The following is an 18,371-nucleotide window of genomic DNA, read 5'->3' as shown; positions in this document are numbered from 1 at the left end:
AAATTCAAAAGGAAGATGTGTAAACATGCATTTTTCTTGTTACTCATAATTTTTTATTAGTAATTCACAGATGTATTGCTATGTATATGGAACAGTACAATAAACGATGAATACAGTATATATATATATCTAAGGTCATTTACGTAGTTAGTTTAAGATTAGAGAATCTATCGTTTAATCAGTCTAGATATCTTTTACTGAGATATTCAGCATATTTTGAACATACAGATCCTATAAACGTCTAATCGCATCATAAAAGTTCACGGTAATACCAATTCACGGACTTTTTTTTATCAAGTTACATTTATCTGTTAAACTGTTCATCTTATTTAAACATTTAATATTATTTTTCAATATTCAACAATTCGAACATGTCTGTAATACATATCACTTAGTTACCAAGTGCTTTACATATATAAGCAAACATATCATCACATTTCGATATACGTAGAGTGCTCATTTTACATATTATTCGGATATTTGAGCATACTGACACATTTCCATATTCAAATTACTATTATCCGTACGTTCTATCACCTGCATCAATTAAGTTTGAACATATTTAAAATCATCAGAGATTATTAAATAATAAAAGAAAACCTACCCTAACTAACCTACACTAACTTAACCTAAACATATTATTCAAAGCAATTCAATTTCATAATACATTCAAACTATTATATTTCCGTGAGGTATTAACCGTGAATGAAGGATGATATTGTTATCTAGACTGAAGCATATGAGACAATTACTATCTCGGCTAACAATGAGTCATTGCTCAAAACCAGCGATTATTCCATTATAGCATATAGCTAGTATAATGAGTATTCACTGTTTGTTTACTGTCAGAATTTTCATATCTACGATCAATAACATGGATGACTATGTGGAAAAGACACTCATAAATCTTTCAGAACACGTTTGCGATAAGGTTAATTTTGCTCCCCCATAGGCCTACCCGGGTTTGTGCAACTACAGGTATTTAGCTTCGCATGGTCAAGAATTGAGATTTCCTTTGCAAAACTAACATCACTATAAACCGTTTAAATTTCCAAGGTAATTGTTTTAGTTAAGGTCACAAAATCAGAACAAAATGGCAGTTTACTTATGAATCCCCATGAAATTTTATGTTTAAATTTTATATCACTTACATAATTGGCGAATACCTCGATTCTAGCCAAACATTTTAAGGTTGTTCAGAATCGTTTTTACTTAAGGTTTATAGTTCCAATTAGCGTTTTTAGCAATAATTTCTAATTATCGGGTACCGCCCTACATAAACTCACCACCGTTAACTTACTACATTTTTTCACTGCACCGGAAATCATAGCTCCCTCTAGGACAACTACTAATACTGTAACATATTTCCATAGTCATATATATATGTAATTTATTATTAAATCTCATATTATTTCACCTCCTAAATTTCCAATTTAACTTCTAAATTCCGCTTCAGTCCCTTTTCTGTACATCCACAACAAATTTTATACTTAATTTGAACTACTGCACTTCCCGTTTCCTATATCCGGAAGAAAAGTAAACAAAGGAGGATTTTGATTTCTTGACAAGCATAGCTGCTATCAATTACAAAAAACTTTAACCTAGAACATAGCAACAGTGGTCGGTAAGTTCCCTAATCTAAGGTACATTAAATTTTGTTAATTTTATGAAAATAAACCCAACTTACATAATTACCATACGTTTACCACAGATAGGCCTACTTTATTCACTCAGTTCGTAAACATGCATATTATGTGTTTCTGCTCTGCATGTCTAATCAACGCTATAATTATCCTCTTGAACCTTATTTACATGCTATACAAGGGAATTTGTTTTATAATATGAGAAACAGGCCTAAATACCGGTAGTGTAATACATAATCATAAACATAGTCAGCAGCCGTATTGTGTTCACCAGCTGTTGCAGATTAAGGATATGCGGACCATAATACTTCCTCTCGAAAATAACCCATAGGTTTATCAATGTTACTTAGTAATACAAAATCTACGCTTTTATATATATACGAACGTATGAAATAATATTGTTACTGTTTACGGTAACAGTGAACTGTAACAATGTTCCCCGACGATTGGAGAAAAAAAATTTAAAAAAAAATATTTTTTTAATTTTTTTATGTGGGATTTTGTAATAACTCTCGTTTCTTTTCCGCCGAACAATCGAACAATTTGATATTCGACAGATTTTGACTTGGAACTTCTTTCCCATGTAAATCTGTTAGAGCTACATAGTTATTTTGTTTTCTTTTCACAATATACGGGCCGCTATATGTCGGCATATATTCATGTATCATTTTCTTATATGCATCAGATAAGAAGTGAGTTTTAACCATCACCAAATCTCCTATTTGTACTTCTACTGGGTTTACTGTTTTCGTTTTTTTTTCGTTAAGAATCTAGGGGTCACCTGTATAAATCTCTTTGATTCATCTACTCTTACTAATTCTGATGGCCATGGGAAATTTTCTTTAAATTTTCGAGTTGCTGAGAATGACATAAATATTTCTGCCGGTGTGCTATCAATACTACTATTGTATGAATAATTAATGAGGTCTTGAGCCGTCTTCAACACTTCTTTCCATTTCGTATGATTGTTCTGACACATTAATCGGATTATACGGTTAAGTTCTCGATGCGAGCGCTCCACTATCCCGTTTCCTTTCGGGTTGTATGGGGTAGTTAAAACATGTTTTATTTTATGTTCCTCACAATATTTCTTCCATTTCTCCGAAAGAAACTGGGGGCCTTTGTCCGAGACGATTTGATTAGGATATGGAACGAGATAAAAAATAATCTTTTTCTAAGACTCTAATAATTTCTGTAACTGTAGACGTTTTAAGCGGTAAATAGCATACAAAACGGGAATATACATCAACAATAGACAAAATGAAATAGTACCCAAAACTACATGGAAGTTTCCCCACCAAATCGATACACAGCTTTTGATGTGGTCTATCCGCCTGGATATGAACATCTTCTCGCGCTAAAACCTGATTAGAACATTTTGTGCGAGCACATAACTCGCAATTCTTGATATACCGCGTATACATCTGTTTCTGTTTTCGCCAAAAGAATAGAGTTCTCGTTAGTTTCATACATTTGTTTATTCCAAAGTGTCCAACATTATGGATATATGATATTATCTTATCTGTTAATGCCATAGGGATCACAAGTAACCAAGGTTTAAATTTAGACCTTCTTATAAAAAGTACATTTTCTACCACCCTTATATTGTCACAATTTGGATTTTCATTCAAGCGTTGTTTCAACTGTTGGCAATACCAGTCAGATGCTTGTAAATCAATTAATTCCTGCTGTTCGAAACAATCTTTAGCATCATATGATACGAAATTTATATAATAGTTACTTGGATCACTATCCGCCTCTGGTGTATTCCGACTCAATATATCGGCTATTTCGTTATCTTTCCCTTTTATGTGCTCAAATTTTAAATCAAAACGTTGTAATTTTAGCAATATTTTCGTGGTTCTATAATCTAGATTTTGCAAAGTGAAAGCAAACATTACAGCTCGATTATCGCAATGCACTACCACTTCCCGACCTAATATATAATATGAGAATTTTTCACACAGAAATAACACTGCTAGTAACTCCAATTGGAAAACCGAATATGAGATTTCATTTACTTTTAATTTCCTACTAGCATATTCAATAACTAGAATATCTCCGTTGTCATTATATTGCGCAAGATATCCAGCGAGATTCTCCAGTGAAGCATCTGTAAACAAATGAAACGGCCTATAACTTCCCAACAACTGGAATTTGATCTGTCAGTTCAATTTTGTATGGTTCGCAACGAATGGGCTTTGGGTATTCACAGAAAAGAAATTTATACTTAAGCAACAACTGCAATAGTTTATCGCGCGTATCCTCATCTAAATCATAACGTTCTTTAACATAATTTCGCAATTCTTCCTCAGAAATTTCCCCATAATTATTAATTTTCGATAATATATTTTCACTAGTTAAACATTTATTTTCCTTCTCAATAACTACCGGATTTTCTTTACCTAAATAATTTTGGGATTCATCATCTATACGCACTAACAATATTTTCGGATACGAAATATCAAGTACAATAGTTTGTAAATTGTTACTCTCCAACACTAGCTGTTTATTTTTATTATCCAATATTGCTTTAAATTTTACAAAGAAAGGGGATCCCAGTAGTAAATCAGCCTTCATATCTTTTATCACAAATACAGGAACTTTAAATAAATTTTCTTGAATATTAATAGTCAGTTCTGTCGATCCTTTAACTGTAAAGTTTTCTTTACCGGCGAATGCACTCAACTGCATCCCTGACACTGGTTTCAATTTGGCCGAAGGATACAAATTTTGTAAGGATAACCATACGTTATAATTTAACAGATTCAGTTCAGCGCCAGTGTCCAAGATACAGTTTAAATGCATTCCTCCTATGTCACAACCGACTATTGGCGATGGGAAAAACTCCACATTTAACTCATTATCCTGACCATTTTCTTTTAACACAAATCGCGTAATAAATTTCAAAGGCTCTGATTCAAATTTTAAATGTTCTACTTCTAAATTATTTTCTTATTATGATCTATTTTGTGAACTTCTCTCCCCCACATTTCTTCCAGTCACAATTTAAATTGCCTCATATAATATTTTCAATATGGAGGAGTCAACACAGACAAGGGCTTAGTGTCACTCGTTAGCTTTAACTTCATAGTTGATATACGGTAAGTATGGAAAAGAAAAGAAGAACCTAACCAATCAAAAAAAATGAAATAAAATTTCTATAACTATGAACTCAGACGGCAACACAAACGAACGGAATTGAACAGAACTACTGCTCTCCCTCTGGTATTTTAGGAGGAGCTACTACCGGAGGCGAAACTCTCGCTTGTCTGATTCGGCAGAGTGCTTCTACCCATTTCCGACACCATTTGTCGATTATAGATCGATTGCCCTGACTTGAGTACCGACCTACCAACCAATCAAAAATCTTCGATTCCGATACTTCATAGCAAGTTTGCTTTTTATGTCTACTCCTGTAAAAGAAAGATTTATTATATCTTTCATTTGATTTATCAGTGCCCTTACTATTACGATTCTTATCCGCTCTCTTGGGGTAGCTGTCATGCTTATTACTATGTCCTACATTTACATCATAAATTTCTCTACTACAAACTACTTCTACTCTTAACCTAGGAACATCAGGCAATACAGGACATATCTTATTTTCCATATTTTCAATCATTAACACATTTTCATCATTTTCTCTACTACAAACTACTTCTACTCTTAACCTAGGAACATCAGGCAATACAGGACACATCTTATTTTCTATATTTTCAATCATTAACACAGGTTTATCATTAAATTGCTTTCCTACATTCAAATCCTGGACTACATTGTCATTCCAATCTATAACAGAGTCACTATTCAAGTTTACTTCTGTTTTCGCAGCCTCCTTATCAAAACTTATTTCATCCAAACTTTCAGTCAATTCAGTTTTCACCATTTGAAGTTCCGCTCTTACTGCCAATAACTCAGTGGACACCTTTTTATCTAAATTACCAATAGATATCTTCATTGAGTCAATATTCGAATTTACTTCAGCTTTTACTGCTTTCACTTCTGAATTAACTGATTTTATTTCCACTGTCACACTATCAATCTTAGAATTAACCTCAGTTATCATTCGATTTTGATTAGCTATTAAATCTTTTAAAGTTTCGAGAAGAGGCCCTCCTCCTATCTCAATCTCCGGTATTTGCTTCCGATGGCCAACTCCAACCCCCCTTATAGAAGCGTCAGGGTTGCAGGATTCACCGACCATTTCGGATCTTTCGTCACTAATGATACTATTATTAGCATCAGGACCAATAAACTGAGCCATCTCATGTGATCTATCACTTACTCTTATTTCTTTATCACACGTTTCACACAACCATTGTCCACCATTTTGTTTTATCAAATCGATCTTGTCTTTCGACATCCCAATACAAGTTACATGGAAGAATGTGTCACATTTATCACACCCCACTGATTCTTCCTCATTTGCATTTTCCTTACGCTTACAACATTTATAAAGTCTTGGATCAATATTACTAGCACCGCCAGTAACAATCATTTCTTCATAAAACATTCAGTTGCACAAATCCCAGGCAAGCATATGAAAGGATTAACACCATAAATTGAACATTTTATTATTATTATTATTTTTTTTAACCTTATCGCTTCTCACCAGAAATGATCATCCCACCTTATTGTTATATCCTGGCTAAAGGGTCGCCACTTTATGTAGTCTCCTTTATGGCTTACTACATTTAGAGGAAAAAAATATATATATATAATCTAGGCTGAGACAATTAGATTCAGTAATCCTACAAATTTCTTATATTTAACGTAAACATGCTATAATTTATTATGCACAACAATTATTCATTTCAAAGAGAATTGATTTATTTACCTGCACATCCAAGAACTTGTGGCAATGTCATTCCAGCAAGAAGTATAATACGTCTTTAGAATTGTGTCCAGTCATCCCCTGAATTACTATCCGACTTAAATGTTATCATTAGTAATTTATATATAATAATAAAAGGGTAAATTTTATTTGAAATTAAGTAATGCATTTATTTCTCTTATCAACAGGCAATTAAAATCAAACATCAACAATGACAAAGAAGAAAGAAAGAAAAAAATGAATCCATTTCTATCAGTGGAGTTAAATTCAAAAGGAAGATGTGTAAACATGCATTTTTCTTGTTACTCATAATTTTTTATTAGTAATTCACAGATGTATTGCTATGTATATGGAACAGTACAATAAACGATGAATACAGTATATATATATCTAAGGTCATTTACGTAGTTAGTTTAAGATTAGAGAATCTATCGTTTAATCAGTCTAGATATCTTTTACTGAGATATTCAGCATATTTTGAACATACAGATCCTATAAACGTCTAATCGCATCATAAAAGTTCACGGTAATACCAATTCACGGACTTTTTTTTTATCAAGTTACATTTATCTGTTAAACTGTTCATCTTATTTAAACATTTAATATTATTTTTCAATATTCAACAATTCGAACATGTCTGTAATACATATCACTTAGTTACCAAGTGCTTTACATATATAAGCAAACATATCATCACATTTCGATATACGTAGAGTGCTCATTTTACATATTATTCGGATATTTGAGCATACTGACACATTTCCATATTCAAATTACTATTATCCGTACGTTCTATCACCTGCATCAATTAAGTTTGAACATATTTAAAATCATCAGAGATTATTAACTAATAAAAGAAAACCTACCCTAACTAACCTACACTAACTTAACCTAAACATATTATTCAAAGCAATTCAATTTCATAATACATTCAAACTATTATATTTCCGTGAGGTATTAACCGTGAATGAAGGATGATATTGTTATCTAGACTGAAGCATATGAGACAATTACTATCTCGGCTAACAATGAGTCATTGCTCAAAACCAGCGATTATTCCATTATAGCATATAGCTAGTATAATGAGTATTCACTGTTTGTTTACTGTCAGAATTTTCATATCTACGATCAATAACATGGATGACTATGTGGAAAAGACACTCATAAATCTTTCAGAACACGTTTGCGATAAGGTTAATTTTGCTCCCCCATAGGCCTACCCGGGTTTGTGCAACTACAGGTATTTAGCTTCGCATGGTCAAGAATTGAGATTTCCTTTGCAAAACTAACATCACTATAAACCGTTTAAATTTCCAAGGTAATTGTTTTAGTTAAGGTCACAAAATCAGAACAAAATGGCAGTTTACTTATGAATCCCCATGAAATTTTATGTTTAAATTTTATATCACTTACATAATTGGCGAATACCTCGATTCTAGCCAAACATTTTAAGGTTGTTCAGAATCGTTTTTACTTAAGGTTTATAGTTCCAATTAGCGTTTTTAGCAATAATTTCTAATTATCGGGTACCGCCCTACATAAACTCACCACCGTTAACTTACTACATTTTTTCACTGCACCGGAAATCATAGCTCCCTCTAGGACAACTACTAATACTGTAACATATTTCCATAGTCATATATATATGTAATTTATTATTAAATCTCATATTATTTCACCTCCTAAATTTCCAATTTAACTTCTAAATTCCGCTTCAGTCCCTTTTCTGTACATCCACAACAAATTTTATACTTAATTTGAACTACTGCACTTCCCGTTTCCTATATCCGGAAGAAAAGTAAACAAAGGAGGATTTTGATTTCTTGACAAGCATAGCTGCTATCAATTACAAAAAATTTTAACCTAGAACATAGCAACAGTGGTCGGTAAGTTCCCTAATCTAAGGTACATTAAATTTTGTTAATTTTATGAAAATAAACCCAACTTACATAATTACCATACGTTTACCACAGATAGGCCTACTTTATTCACTCAGTTCGTAAACATGCATATTATGTGTTTCTGCTCTGCATGTCTAATCAACGCTATAATTATCCTCTTGAACCTTATTTACATGCTATACAAGGGAATTTGTTTTATAGTATGAGAAACAGGCCTAAATACCGGTAGTGTAATACATAATCATAAACATAGTCAGCAGCCGTATTGTGTTCACCAGCTGTTGCAGATTAAGGATATGCGGACCATAATACTTCCTCTCGAAAATAACCCATAGGTTTATCAATGTTACTTAGTAATACAAAATCTACGCTTTTATATATATACGAACGTATGAAATAATATTGTTACTGTTTACGGTAACAGTGAACTGTAACAAACTATGCGTAGACAATGTAGACAACGTAGACTATGTAGAATATGTCAACAACACGTAATTTAATGTGGCATCGTGGACAATAAAGGAGATTTATTTTGTCGTTACCTTGCGAAATTGCGTACAAAATAAAATGCCTAGACCAGCGATTAGTAACTTTCGAATACTTAGTTTCGTCTTGATGAATGAAAATGAAAAATATTATGCATTTTGTAAAATATGCAAGAAAAAATTGGCAAATACAGCAGATTCAAGACTGAAAGCCCACAGGTGAGAATTAGTTTTGTAAATTTCATTATAAAAGCAGTGCTCGAAGTGGACAATCTAAGGAAGTGGTATGTGCAGAGCAGAGTAAACATACAGATTAGATAATTCCCTCTACTTTTTATATGTTAGTCGTTTCCCTAATCTTTCGCTGCACCGAAGCAAAACAACTGAATAAGGAAATATGAACAAACGAGCAACGAAATTGTTCCTTACATTTGATAGTGGCTGTCTACATAGTCTACACGGGAAAAGTGTAATGTAGATTACATATAGATTACAGTAAGCAATCGCGTAGACGTAAAATTATAGTTTACGGCACATCACTGGTTTGAAGCATACAGTTTTCAATCGAGCAGGTATGACTTCGAGTGTCATGTTCTAAACCGCACTCTCTACCTTGCGTTGTTTTTGAATTACAGCCCCCTGAAGTTCATTTTTCCCACGCTTTCGGAGCCTTATATCGCCGAAACTATCATTCACTGACCAAAGTTCCACAGGACATTTTTTTTTTTTTGCTTGTTTGGGTGTCAGGAATCAGCTCCCGAAGTTTGTTCAAATAGTTTCTTACCACCCTGTATATGTGGTAGATATATACGTATATACGATGGCGAATCATAAAGTAAGTTACATTAGCTCTCCGCGAGAGCACGTTGTGTTTCGTGACTATGACCAATGCGGGGCAAGTTACAGTAACTGCTGACACGTCCAAGAGGAAGGTTTGTGTGGTCTCCCGTGTCGCGTCGTGTTGTGTGTGCAGAAAGGGCTAGGTTCAGTGGTGCGTCAACTGGATGTTCACTTCAAATTGGAGGTGTGTGTGCAACGATCAGATTTCTATGGGCTAAAGGGCTCAATTACACGGACATATATGGTAAAATCATTGCTGTATATGGTGAGCGTGCCCCGTATGGTGGTGGGCGTGTATATCTCGCCCAAGTATTGTAAAGTGGTGTAATAAGTAGTTTGGTGCCGAATGCACGAATCTCACGGACGAATATCGCGAAGGCAGGCTCGCAACGTCCAGTTCCGTTGTAAATGTTGACCGTGTGGATGGAATCATTAGAGAGAATCGGCGCATAACACTGCAGGAAATTGCCAGCCTGCTGGACAGTTCGTATGACAGTGTGTTCTTTATTGTTCACGAGCGCCTTGGCTTTTGTAAACTGTGTCAAAGATGGGTTCCACATTTGCTCACCGATGTTCACGAGGGACAACATCTCAATAGTTACTGGCATTTTTGCAACGGTATTCTGTGGAGGGCAACGAGTTTCTTTGGCGAACCATCACAGGGAATGAAACGTATGTGCATCACTTCACCCCCGAATCAAAGAGAACATCGATGGAATGGGTACACACCACATCATTTGTGGAATTTATGCCGCAAGGCACGACAATAAACGCGGCTTTTTACTGTCAAAAGCTGCGGCGGTTGCGTAAGGCAATTAAAGAAAAGTGGCTGGGAAAATTGAGCGCCGGTATGATTTTGTTGCAGAATAACGCAATACCTCACACCGCTCGCGAAACGTCCGAGCTGCTGCAACGATCCAAGTAAGAGGTATAGCAACATCCTCGATACAGTCCGGACTTAGCGCCATGTAATTATCATGTGCTCGGTAATCTGAAAAAGGATCTCGGGTGGACGACGATTCCGAAACGATGAGGAAGTAAAAGCAGCTGTCTTCAGGTGGTTACATAGTGCTGAAAGTGATTTCTATGCATCTGGAATCGAAAAGTTCGTTGACGGTTACAAGAAATGTTTACAGTCTCTTGGTGACTATGTGGAAAAGTGAACGTACAGTGTATGCTGTTATAGCCGTGTTGCCAAAGTGTATGTGGTTTCATAAATGGCCATAACTTGGAAGTATAACTTACTTTTTGATTCACTCTCGTATATAATACTTTTTCATCACAAATACAGAGCACAGATTGAGCTCATGAGACTATTTGGGGGACATATTTTTAATTGAAAATGGTCACATCAAACTGGAGAATAGTAAATTTTGGAAAACAAAGGCAAACTTAAGGGTCATAATGATAGAATAGGAGGATAGAAAAATAAATCTGGGGAAGAAAGATACTGACAGGAAAAAAATTTGAGTAGCAGAATGGTAAATTAGGGCCAGCTGTGTCCAAGTGCTTGGAGCGATGGGTATCTCCTGCCGGTAAGTTATCTGTCGGGGCGGTTTTTCTTTTTTAATGAGCACAGTTACAACTGGTTATACGCAGAGCCGGGTTTAGGGGTGGTGCACCGAAACGCGTGCACTCCCCTCCCTTGTGAATATGCACTACCTAAACTGAGAAACTAGCAATGAAAATAGCAATACTTTTCGAAAATTTCATGTCATGTTTCCGTTTCGGGCTTAAAAGAAAGCAGAGTTTTACAAAAAGGAATAGTTCAAACCAATTTTCTGAAGGTTGAAGCAAAAGGATTTACCGAGAACGGGCACTTATCATTTCCAGGGAAATTCCTCATACACACCACAGATGTCTAAAGGCATTAAAAAAAATAAATTTAAATGAAATGTACTGGTAGTTATTTATGCATCCCCCGTCAGGTTATCCTGGGCCCGGCCCTGTGTATCTGTGGCCAAATAGCTACATTAAGCTTAATTCAGGGGTATAGATGCAAAACCTGCAAAATCCATTTTTCAATTTTGTCAGGAGACGAAACGAAAGTGAGTCCCTTATGTTTCAGAATTGTTGGACATTTTGTTGTTGTTGTTGTTGTTTAGTGGTCACTACTTAATGCAGATGAGTGAAATCTGCCACTTAAGAAAAAACAATTGTTCAACAATTCTGGAACATAAGGGAGTCACTTTTTTTTTCGTTTCCTGACAATTTTTTAAGTATTTACCAGGTTTTGCTTCTATACGCCTGAATCAGGCCTGTAGCCAGCCCAAAAATGTAGGGGCGGCTGAAGTTAGGGGGGCCGATCCAACCATATTATAGTTCATTTGCAAGCCTACCGTGAACATTTTAGGGGGCAGCAAAAATTTAGGGGCGGCCTGGCCCACCATAGACCCCCTGGATACGGGTCTGGCCTGAATTATGATATTCCTACATTGTTATCGTTATCATTTCTGCCTTACGAGAAATTTGCAATACAGTAAAACCTCGTTAATCGGGACTAATGGGGAGGATAAGTTAAACGAAATGACAAAATTCTGTCTAACTAAAATATTCTAAAAGAACAGTAGAAAGTGTGTTAAAATTTTGTTTATAGCAAAAATAATATATATTTATTACGGTGTATTTAAGGGGATAGGCTGTGCTGTAGTATATAGCAAACTATATTATATAATGTACTCTATTTACCAACAATTAGCAAATACAGTACAGTATTTTTAACTGTCGCGAAGCAATACGATTGCTGACTTCTAGCCACATTTAAAGTTTTGCTTTTTATTTTGCATGTCAGAATTAAGCTAAGTCCGGATTAACGATGTTTTACTGTAATCCAAAGTACTTGAACAAAAAATCCTGAATCTACTTGTAGTAATTATTGAACTTGATAGGGATAAGAACCAGATAAGATATGCACTGTGGAAGCATTTTCAGTATACTTTCATCCATATTTTAATAAATATCGAAAATACAAAACTGGCTTGAAAAATAACTTACTGTCGTTCAAAATAGTAAATATTATTTGTGCTATAGAGCAGGCACGCACCCAGAAGTATTTATTGGAAGAGGAACTAAGTTCAGGGAGTACATAGTCCAATACTATAAGACACTACATCTGTGTAGTATTGAACCGGTGTTATTCTACATCTGAGAGGACCATAAGCAATAATTAATTCCTCGGCCTATATTCTCTGAAAAAAAATATAGAACTAGATACTAGATTGCTTTTAGAAGAGAGAGTAGAGATGAAGTGTAAGATTAATTCTTCATGCTGCATCAATAATTTCTCTTGTAAACAAATATAATTTTATTAAAAAAGCGTACAAATATTTGTCGAATTGTGAATTTTTTGATTGAGGGGAATTCGAACCCAGTGGACCTTCTACGTGGGTGCGCTAATGTATTAGTTAAAATGATAGAAGTAAAAACCAAAAATATAAAAATACGTACTTAAATTTTTGTTGCATCACAAAGAAAGAGGCAAGACGAGCTGATTTCACGGCCCAAACCAGTGGATCTATTTCCTTCGTTTCAAGCTGTCGATTTAATGATTCATGGTAGTAGTAAGCAAATTTTTTAAGTTTACCTTGTTTGTTATAAATGTACGAAAGTATCTGCAAATTATGTACAGCCAAACATTGTAGCTTTGGAATTTCTTCTTGTTTGCATTGTAACTCAGTATCTGGAGAGAAAAGTTGATCTAGCGTAAAGATGTTAGTGGTCAACAGTTTCCCTTCGAGCTGCTTATATTTTTCTTCTGCAGACTCCAGTAACACACGAGCTCTGTCCAAACATCCATTCCTGAATTGCATTACTGCACAACGATTCATTATCCGAAATGCAACTGCAATCACTTCCTCCCGTAAGATAAAGTCACCCACAATACCTAAGGCTTTCTCCAAAATAGACAATGACTCATCTTTCTCCTCAAGTTTGATGCGAATATTAGCTTCCTCATACAAGATGGTGGCCTTCATAGCCAGTAGTCGATAATAGCAAGAGCTATAAATGTCAACAGAATTAATAAGTTGATCTATTTTAGTATGCATTGAGGCAAGCAACAGTGGCATTTCTTCAGAGCTATCATTATCTTCCAAGTCGGAAATTTTGTCATCTTTACTTAATAGTTTTAGTAACTCATATTGCTGGTGAAGTTCTTCAAATTCTGTTTTACTTACAGACTCCATCGTTAAATGGGGAACTTCAGAATCTCACCTATGAAATAATAAGAAATTTAAATACTTTTAAATTTAAAAAGAAGTAATCATTAGTATTATTAAAACCGATAAAACTTGTGAAACCACAGTATGACAAAATTGATTGTAGCATATCAAAGTACAAAGAGAGAGTTATATTTTTTAATGCGTAAGAAATCCTTTAAAGGAATTTACCTTAAGACGCAAAATACTGTATTCTTTAATGAGAACCTTCGTAAACAAGTATGACTATATTTGCTCATAAAGAAGGTAATTATTGAATTATTTTTATTAGATTTCCAAAATAACTTATAACTATGGGAATCTTATGATACGATTATGTCTGTCCATCCTTCTGTTGACAGTTATGAGATAAAAACAAGTCAAACACAATGAAAATAGGCTGTTAATGTTGGATGGTCGCCCCAAAAATAGATTCCATTTCCACCCTTATACGAGACAGATAACCAAGAAAGTTCTGTCGTTTTTTGTGCAGGTCTGTGTTCAATTGGCTCTCACACCGTGAGTTGAATGTGAATAAAGATAAGGCGAAGGTCACTTGTTGGTGTGGGTATATCCAACATACTACCTGGTTGTGGCGGTTCAGTTACACCATGTACTTGCGTAAGGACAGAGTGAACATGGGACAGAGCGTCATAAGAGCGTACGAGTTCAAACTGCGGTCAAACGCCGCTGCAGCTGGGCGCAAGATATGCCAAGCCTTTGGTGAGGGTGCTGCGACTACACGGACAGTGCAGCGGTGGTTTAACAAGTTTAAGGAGGTGACGAAACATTCGAAGACCCACCACATGCCGGAAGACCAACACATGCACAAAATAAAGATCTTCAGATAGCAATTGAGGCGAACAGTGGCCAGACATGTGAAGTTACTGGAACTAGAATTCTGTGTGATTAGAGAAACCATTCGGCAGCACTTCCATCAACTTGGAAAGCACTACATGTTGGGTCGATGGGTACCACGTGATTTAACTCAGGGCCAGAAGGCAACGCGAGCAGACACCTGTGTTTCTTTGCTGTCTCATCTGAGGAAGGAGCCATTTCTGGACTGGGTGTTTACATGTAATGAGAAGTGAGTCCTATACGAAGTTCTACGGCACCATCGTCATTGGTTAGCATCCCATGAACCGGTTCCAAAACAGCCGAAACCAGCACTGCACCAGAAGAAGGTTCTCTTGTGTGTTTGGTGAACTAGTCGCGGCATCGTGCATCGGGAACTCTCACAAGATGATCAGAGCATCAATGCAATTGTGTACTTTCAGCAGTTGAGCTGTGTTCAAGTAAAACTCAAAACTCTGGAGCCAGCACTTCTGAATCGCAAAGGCGTCCTCCTGTTATAGGACAACTCTAAGCCCCACGTAGCTAGGATGACCCGAGACACCATTCTATGACTTGGATGGGAAACACTATTGCATCCGCCATACTTCCCGGACATTGCACCGTCCGATTATGACCTGTTATATTCCTTGGACAATCACCTTAGAGGACGTCAATTAAAATCCCTAGTAGAGTTGCAAAATGCACTTAATATCTTCTTCGTTTAACGAACCACCAAGTTCTACCACGATGAAATCCATGGTCTTCCAGAACGTTGGCAGAAGGCCGTCGATGCTGATGGGGACTATTTATGATCTTCCAGGTACGTCGTAAGTGTCATATCGATGTTCGAAGATGATGGGTGAAAAAGCGAGAGAACTTTCTTGGTTACCGTTATACTTCTATTGAAACGCAGCGACAGAAATCTCCGAGGGGAGTTCGAGTCAATCCCGAACTTCTTTTTTCACAAATTGAAAATTGAGTCCCAATGTGGAGGTAGTCAATCCTGAACTTCTTTTTTCACAAATTGAAAATTGAGTCCCAATGTGGAGGTAATGCCTATAGGAACTGGCAACTGTGTTTTGTTACTGGTAGGCAGCACCACCATAGCAGAACATGCCGCGATCTGCAATGTGATCGCAGAAAATTTGCCGCGCCTGTGAAGAAAAATTGCCGTCATCGGGGTCAGCACTCATTTCACGCACAAGTTCGGAGACGGTTATTTAAGATGGCGGACAATAATGTGAGCGTAAAAATGATATGAAATGAAATTTCTGATTTAACGTTCCACGATTCTGCATCGAGGCTAAGGGAGATAGTCATAATTGAAAAATGAGTGAAGTAGTGGAATGAAGAAAATGGTAGGAAACGAGAGAATTCGAGAAAACCGATGCGCATGCTGTTTGTCCACAACAAAGAACACAGTGAACGTGTACATGGAATAGCGTGCGACCATCAAGTTTTCAGTGCAAATAATAAAACAAGCTGAAGTTTACAGAAGACTTCAACCACAGTACGGTAATGACATTTAAATGGTGCATACGTTTTAAAGATGGACATACGTCTGTCACTGACGATCTTCGTCGGGTGGATCCAGCCGACAGCAATCATTCCTGAAAATATTTAGCCCTCTGAACAGCTTACAATTGACACCTGTAGCATAACCAGTTGTGAAATTGCAAAGGTATTTATAGGAAACATAATTCATGACTATTTGGAGTCCCGAAAAGTGAATGGCCGCTGGGTTTCAAAACCTAGTTTCCGCTTTTGATCGGTGCAGAAGATTTTGAAGTCTTTGCTGAATTGAAGTATCACTACGACGTGGAATGCCAATATTTTCTGTATCGCATCACCACATATGACGAAGCACTTCCACAGTAATGACGAGGTGAAGCATGCTATCCTAGAATGGTTCAGACTGACTGACAAATTTTTTGTATCCCGAAGCCTTACAGGCATTAGCTAAACGCTGGAATAAGTGTATAGCTGTAGTAGGGGGTTATACATGGAAAAAGAAATACAGTTTTGATTCCTTGAAATTTATTCTTTTAATATTTGTTTTAAAATAAAAATGTCCTGGATTGACTTGAGTACTACCACTTCCGGTCTCAATATTAATTCCCCGACAGTATACTCCTTATATGACTCGTATTTTGATAAACTATTGTTAAATATGGATTCTGCGTCGCATCGGGAAGTTCCATTTTCACTCTTCTGCCTACTTGAGTATTGATTCCTTCGGCTAGAGAGCAAAAATGGTGTGTTAGCGAGTATAGGCCTACTTTGATATAGATTTATAGCGTCCCAAACACATACTCCGTTTCCATCTTTATCCTTATATTGAAGTAGATTCATTTACTTCTAGTTTCAATACTAAGTTCCCGTAGAGCAAAAACTAAGAGTAAGAGAGAGTAAAGTAAGAGAGTAATAAATTGGTTTTGAAATGAAATTCAACGTCACCTAGAATATATCCAATTTCTGCTTCAATCAAAGAAGGAAATTGAATATTTAACTACTTTCGGTTTCCTTAATGGATCATTATAAATTAAAAATAATCAGAAGTATTGAGCAATTGTATTTCGTGTGAATTCAGCGTCACAAGAATAGTTTTATCTCCGCATTAATTCATCTATTGAAACAGGAAAGGACAGATCTATCTTTTACAGTTGCAACACTGGACAGTAGAGACCTGCACGGGCAGAATTTTTCGGCCCGAGCCCAATCCAGCCCGAACGTACCTAGGCCCGGCCCAGCCCGGGCCCGAAAAGTTTTGGAGATTTTCGGCCCGAGCCCGGCCCGGCCCGATAAGTTTTTCAAAATTCTTGGCCCAAGCCCGGCCCGATAAATTTTAAAAGTTGTTGGCCCGACCCCGGCCCGATAAATTAAAAAAAAAAAATTAGCCCGAGCCCCAATCTTTCTCAAAATTTAGTACTAAATTTGACCGAACCCTCAGAAACATTTTCTAAACTTTGGTTCACAACCTGACGCTTGCCTCCCGAATGTTACCATTGCCTCCTAGAACTTTGCCTGTCATCGAAAGAACAAAAACTCCATTCCCTGTAACAAAAATCTAACTTAATTGATTTTTAGCATAAAGTGAAGATGGTAATATTGTTTAGCGACAGGCAAAACATTCCCACATCTTCTTTTTATATTTTGAGTTCAGTGAAGGTCAAGATCAGAGCTCAATTTACTGCATAATGCCTGCAATCCTCTATAGTAGAGGTAGAGCCGCTAAGCAACACAAAATGTAAGTAGCTGTTGCATTCTTTGTAACATTTTTCATGGACACATTTCTTCAAAGTTTGGCTTTATTCCAATTATCGTTTAACGAAAGTCAATAATTATTAAAGAATTGCAATTGATCGGCCCCAGTCCCGCCCGACCTCAAGAGAAATCAGTGTCGGCCAGCCCAAGCCCAGCCCGGCCCAAAGAAATAACAGTGTCGGCCCGCCCAAGCCCGGCCCGGCTCAAAGAAATAACAGAGTCGGCCCGCCCAAGCCCGGCCCGTGCAGGTCTCTACTGGACAGCTGTAAAATAAAACTCAATTGTTTAAAGCACATTCATTTCACACAATCTTCGTGCTTATGTAAAGCTATATTCCAAAAATTAAATTTACTTCAATTTGATTCTGAATT

The 18,371-nt window shown here is 36.3% G+C and overlaps 1 protein-coding gene across 1 annotated transcript in view; it reads right to left on the bottom strand.

The window, feature by feature from the left end:
* LOC145685954 (KIF-binding protein-like) overlaps positions 1-18,371 on the bottom strand; it is a 51,161-nt gene that overhangs the window by 15,484 nt on the left and 17,306 nt on the right. The window contains exon 2 of the mRNA XM_081758738.1: positions 13,154-13,918. Within this exon, the coding sequence (XP_081614864.1) occupies positions 13,154-13,890 (737 nt within the window). The 5' untranslated portion in view covers positions 13,891-13,918. The remainder of the gene's footprint in view (positions 1-13,153; positions 13,919-18,371) is intronic.

This window comes from Thermobia domestica, chromosome 5 (genome assembly GCF_964235325.1).
Source record: "Thermobia domestica chromosome 5, izTheDome1.hap1.1, whole genome shotgun sequence".
Lineage (NCBI taxonomy): Eukaryota > Metazoa > Arthropoda > Insecta > Zygentoma > Lepismatidae > Thermobia > Thermobia domestica.
This window is presented reverse-complemented; position numbering and strand designations above follow the sequence as displayed.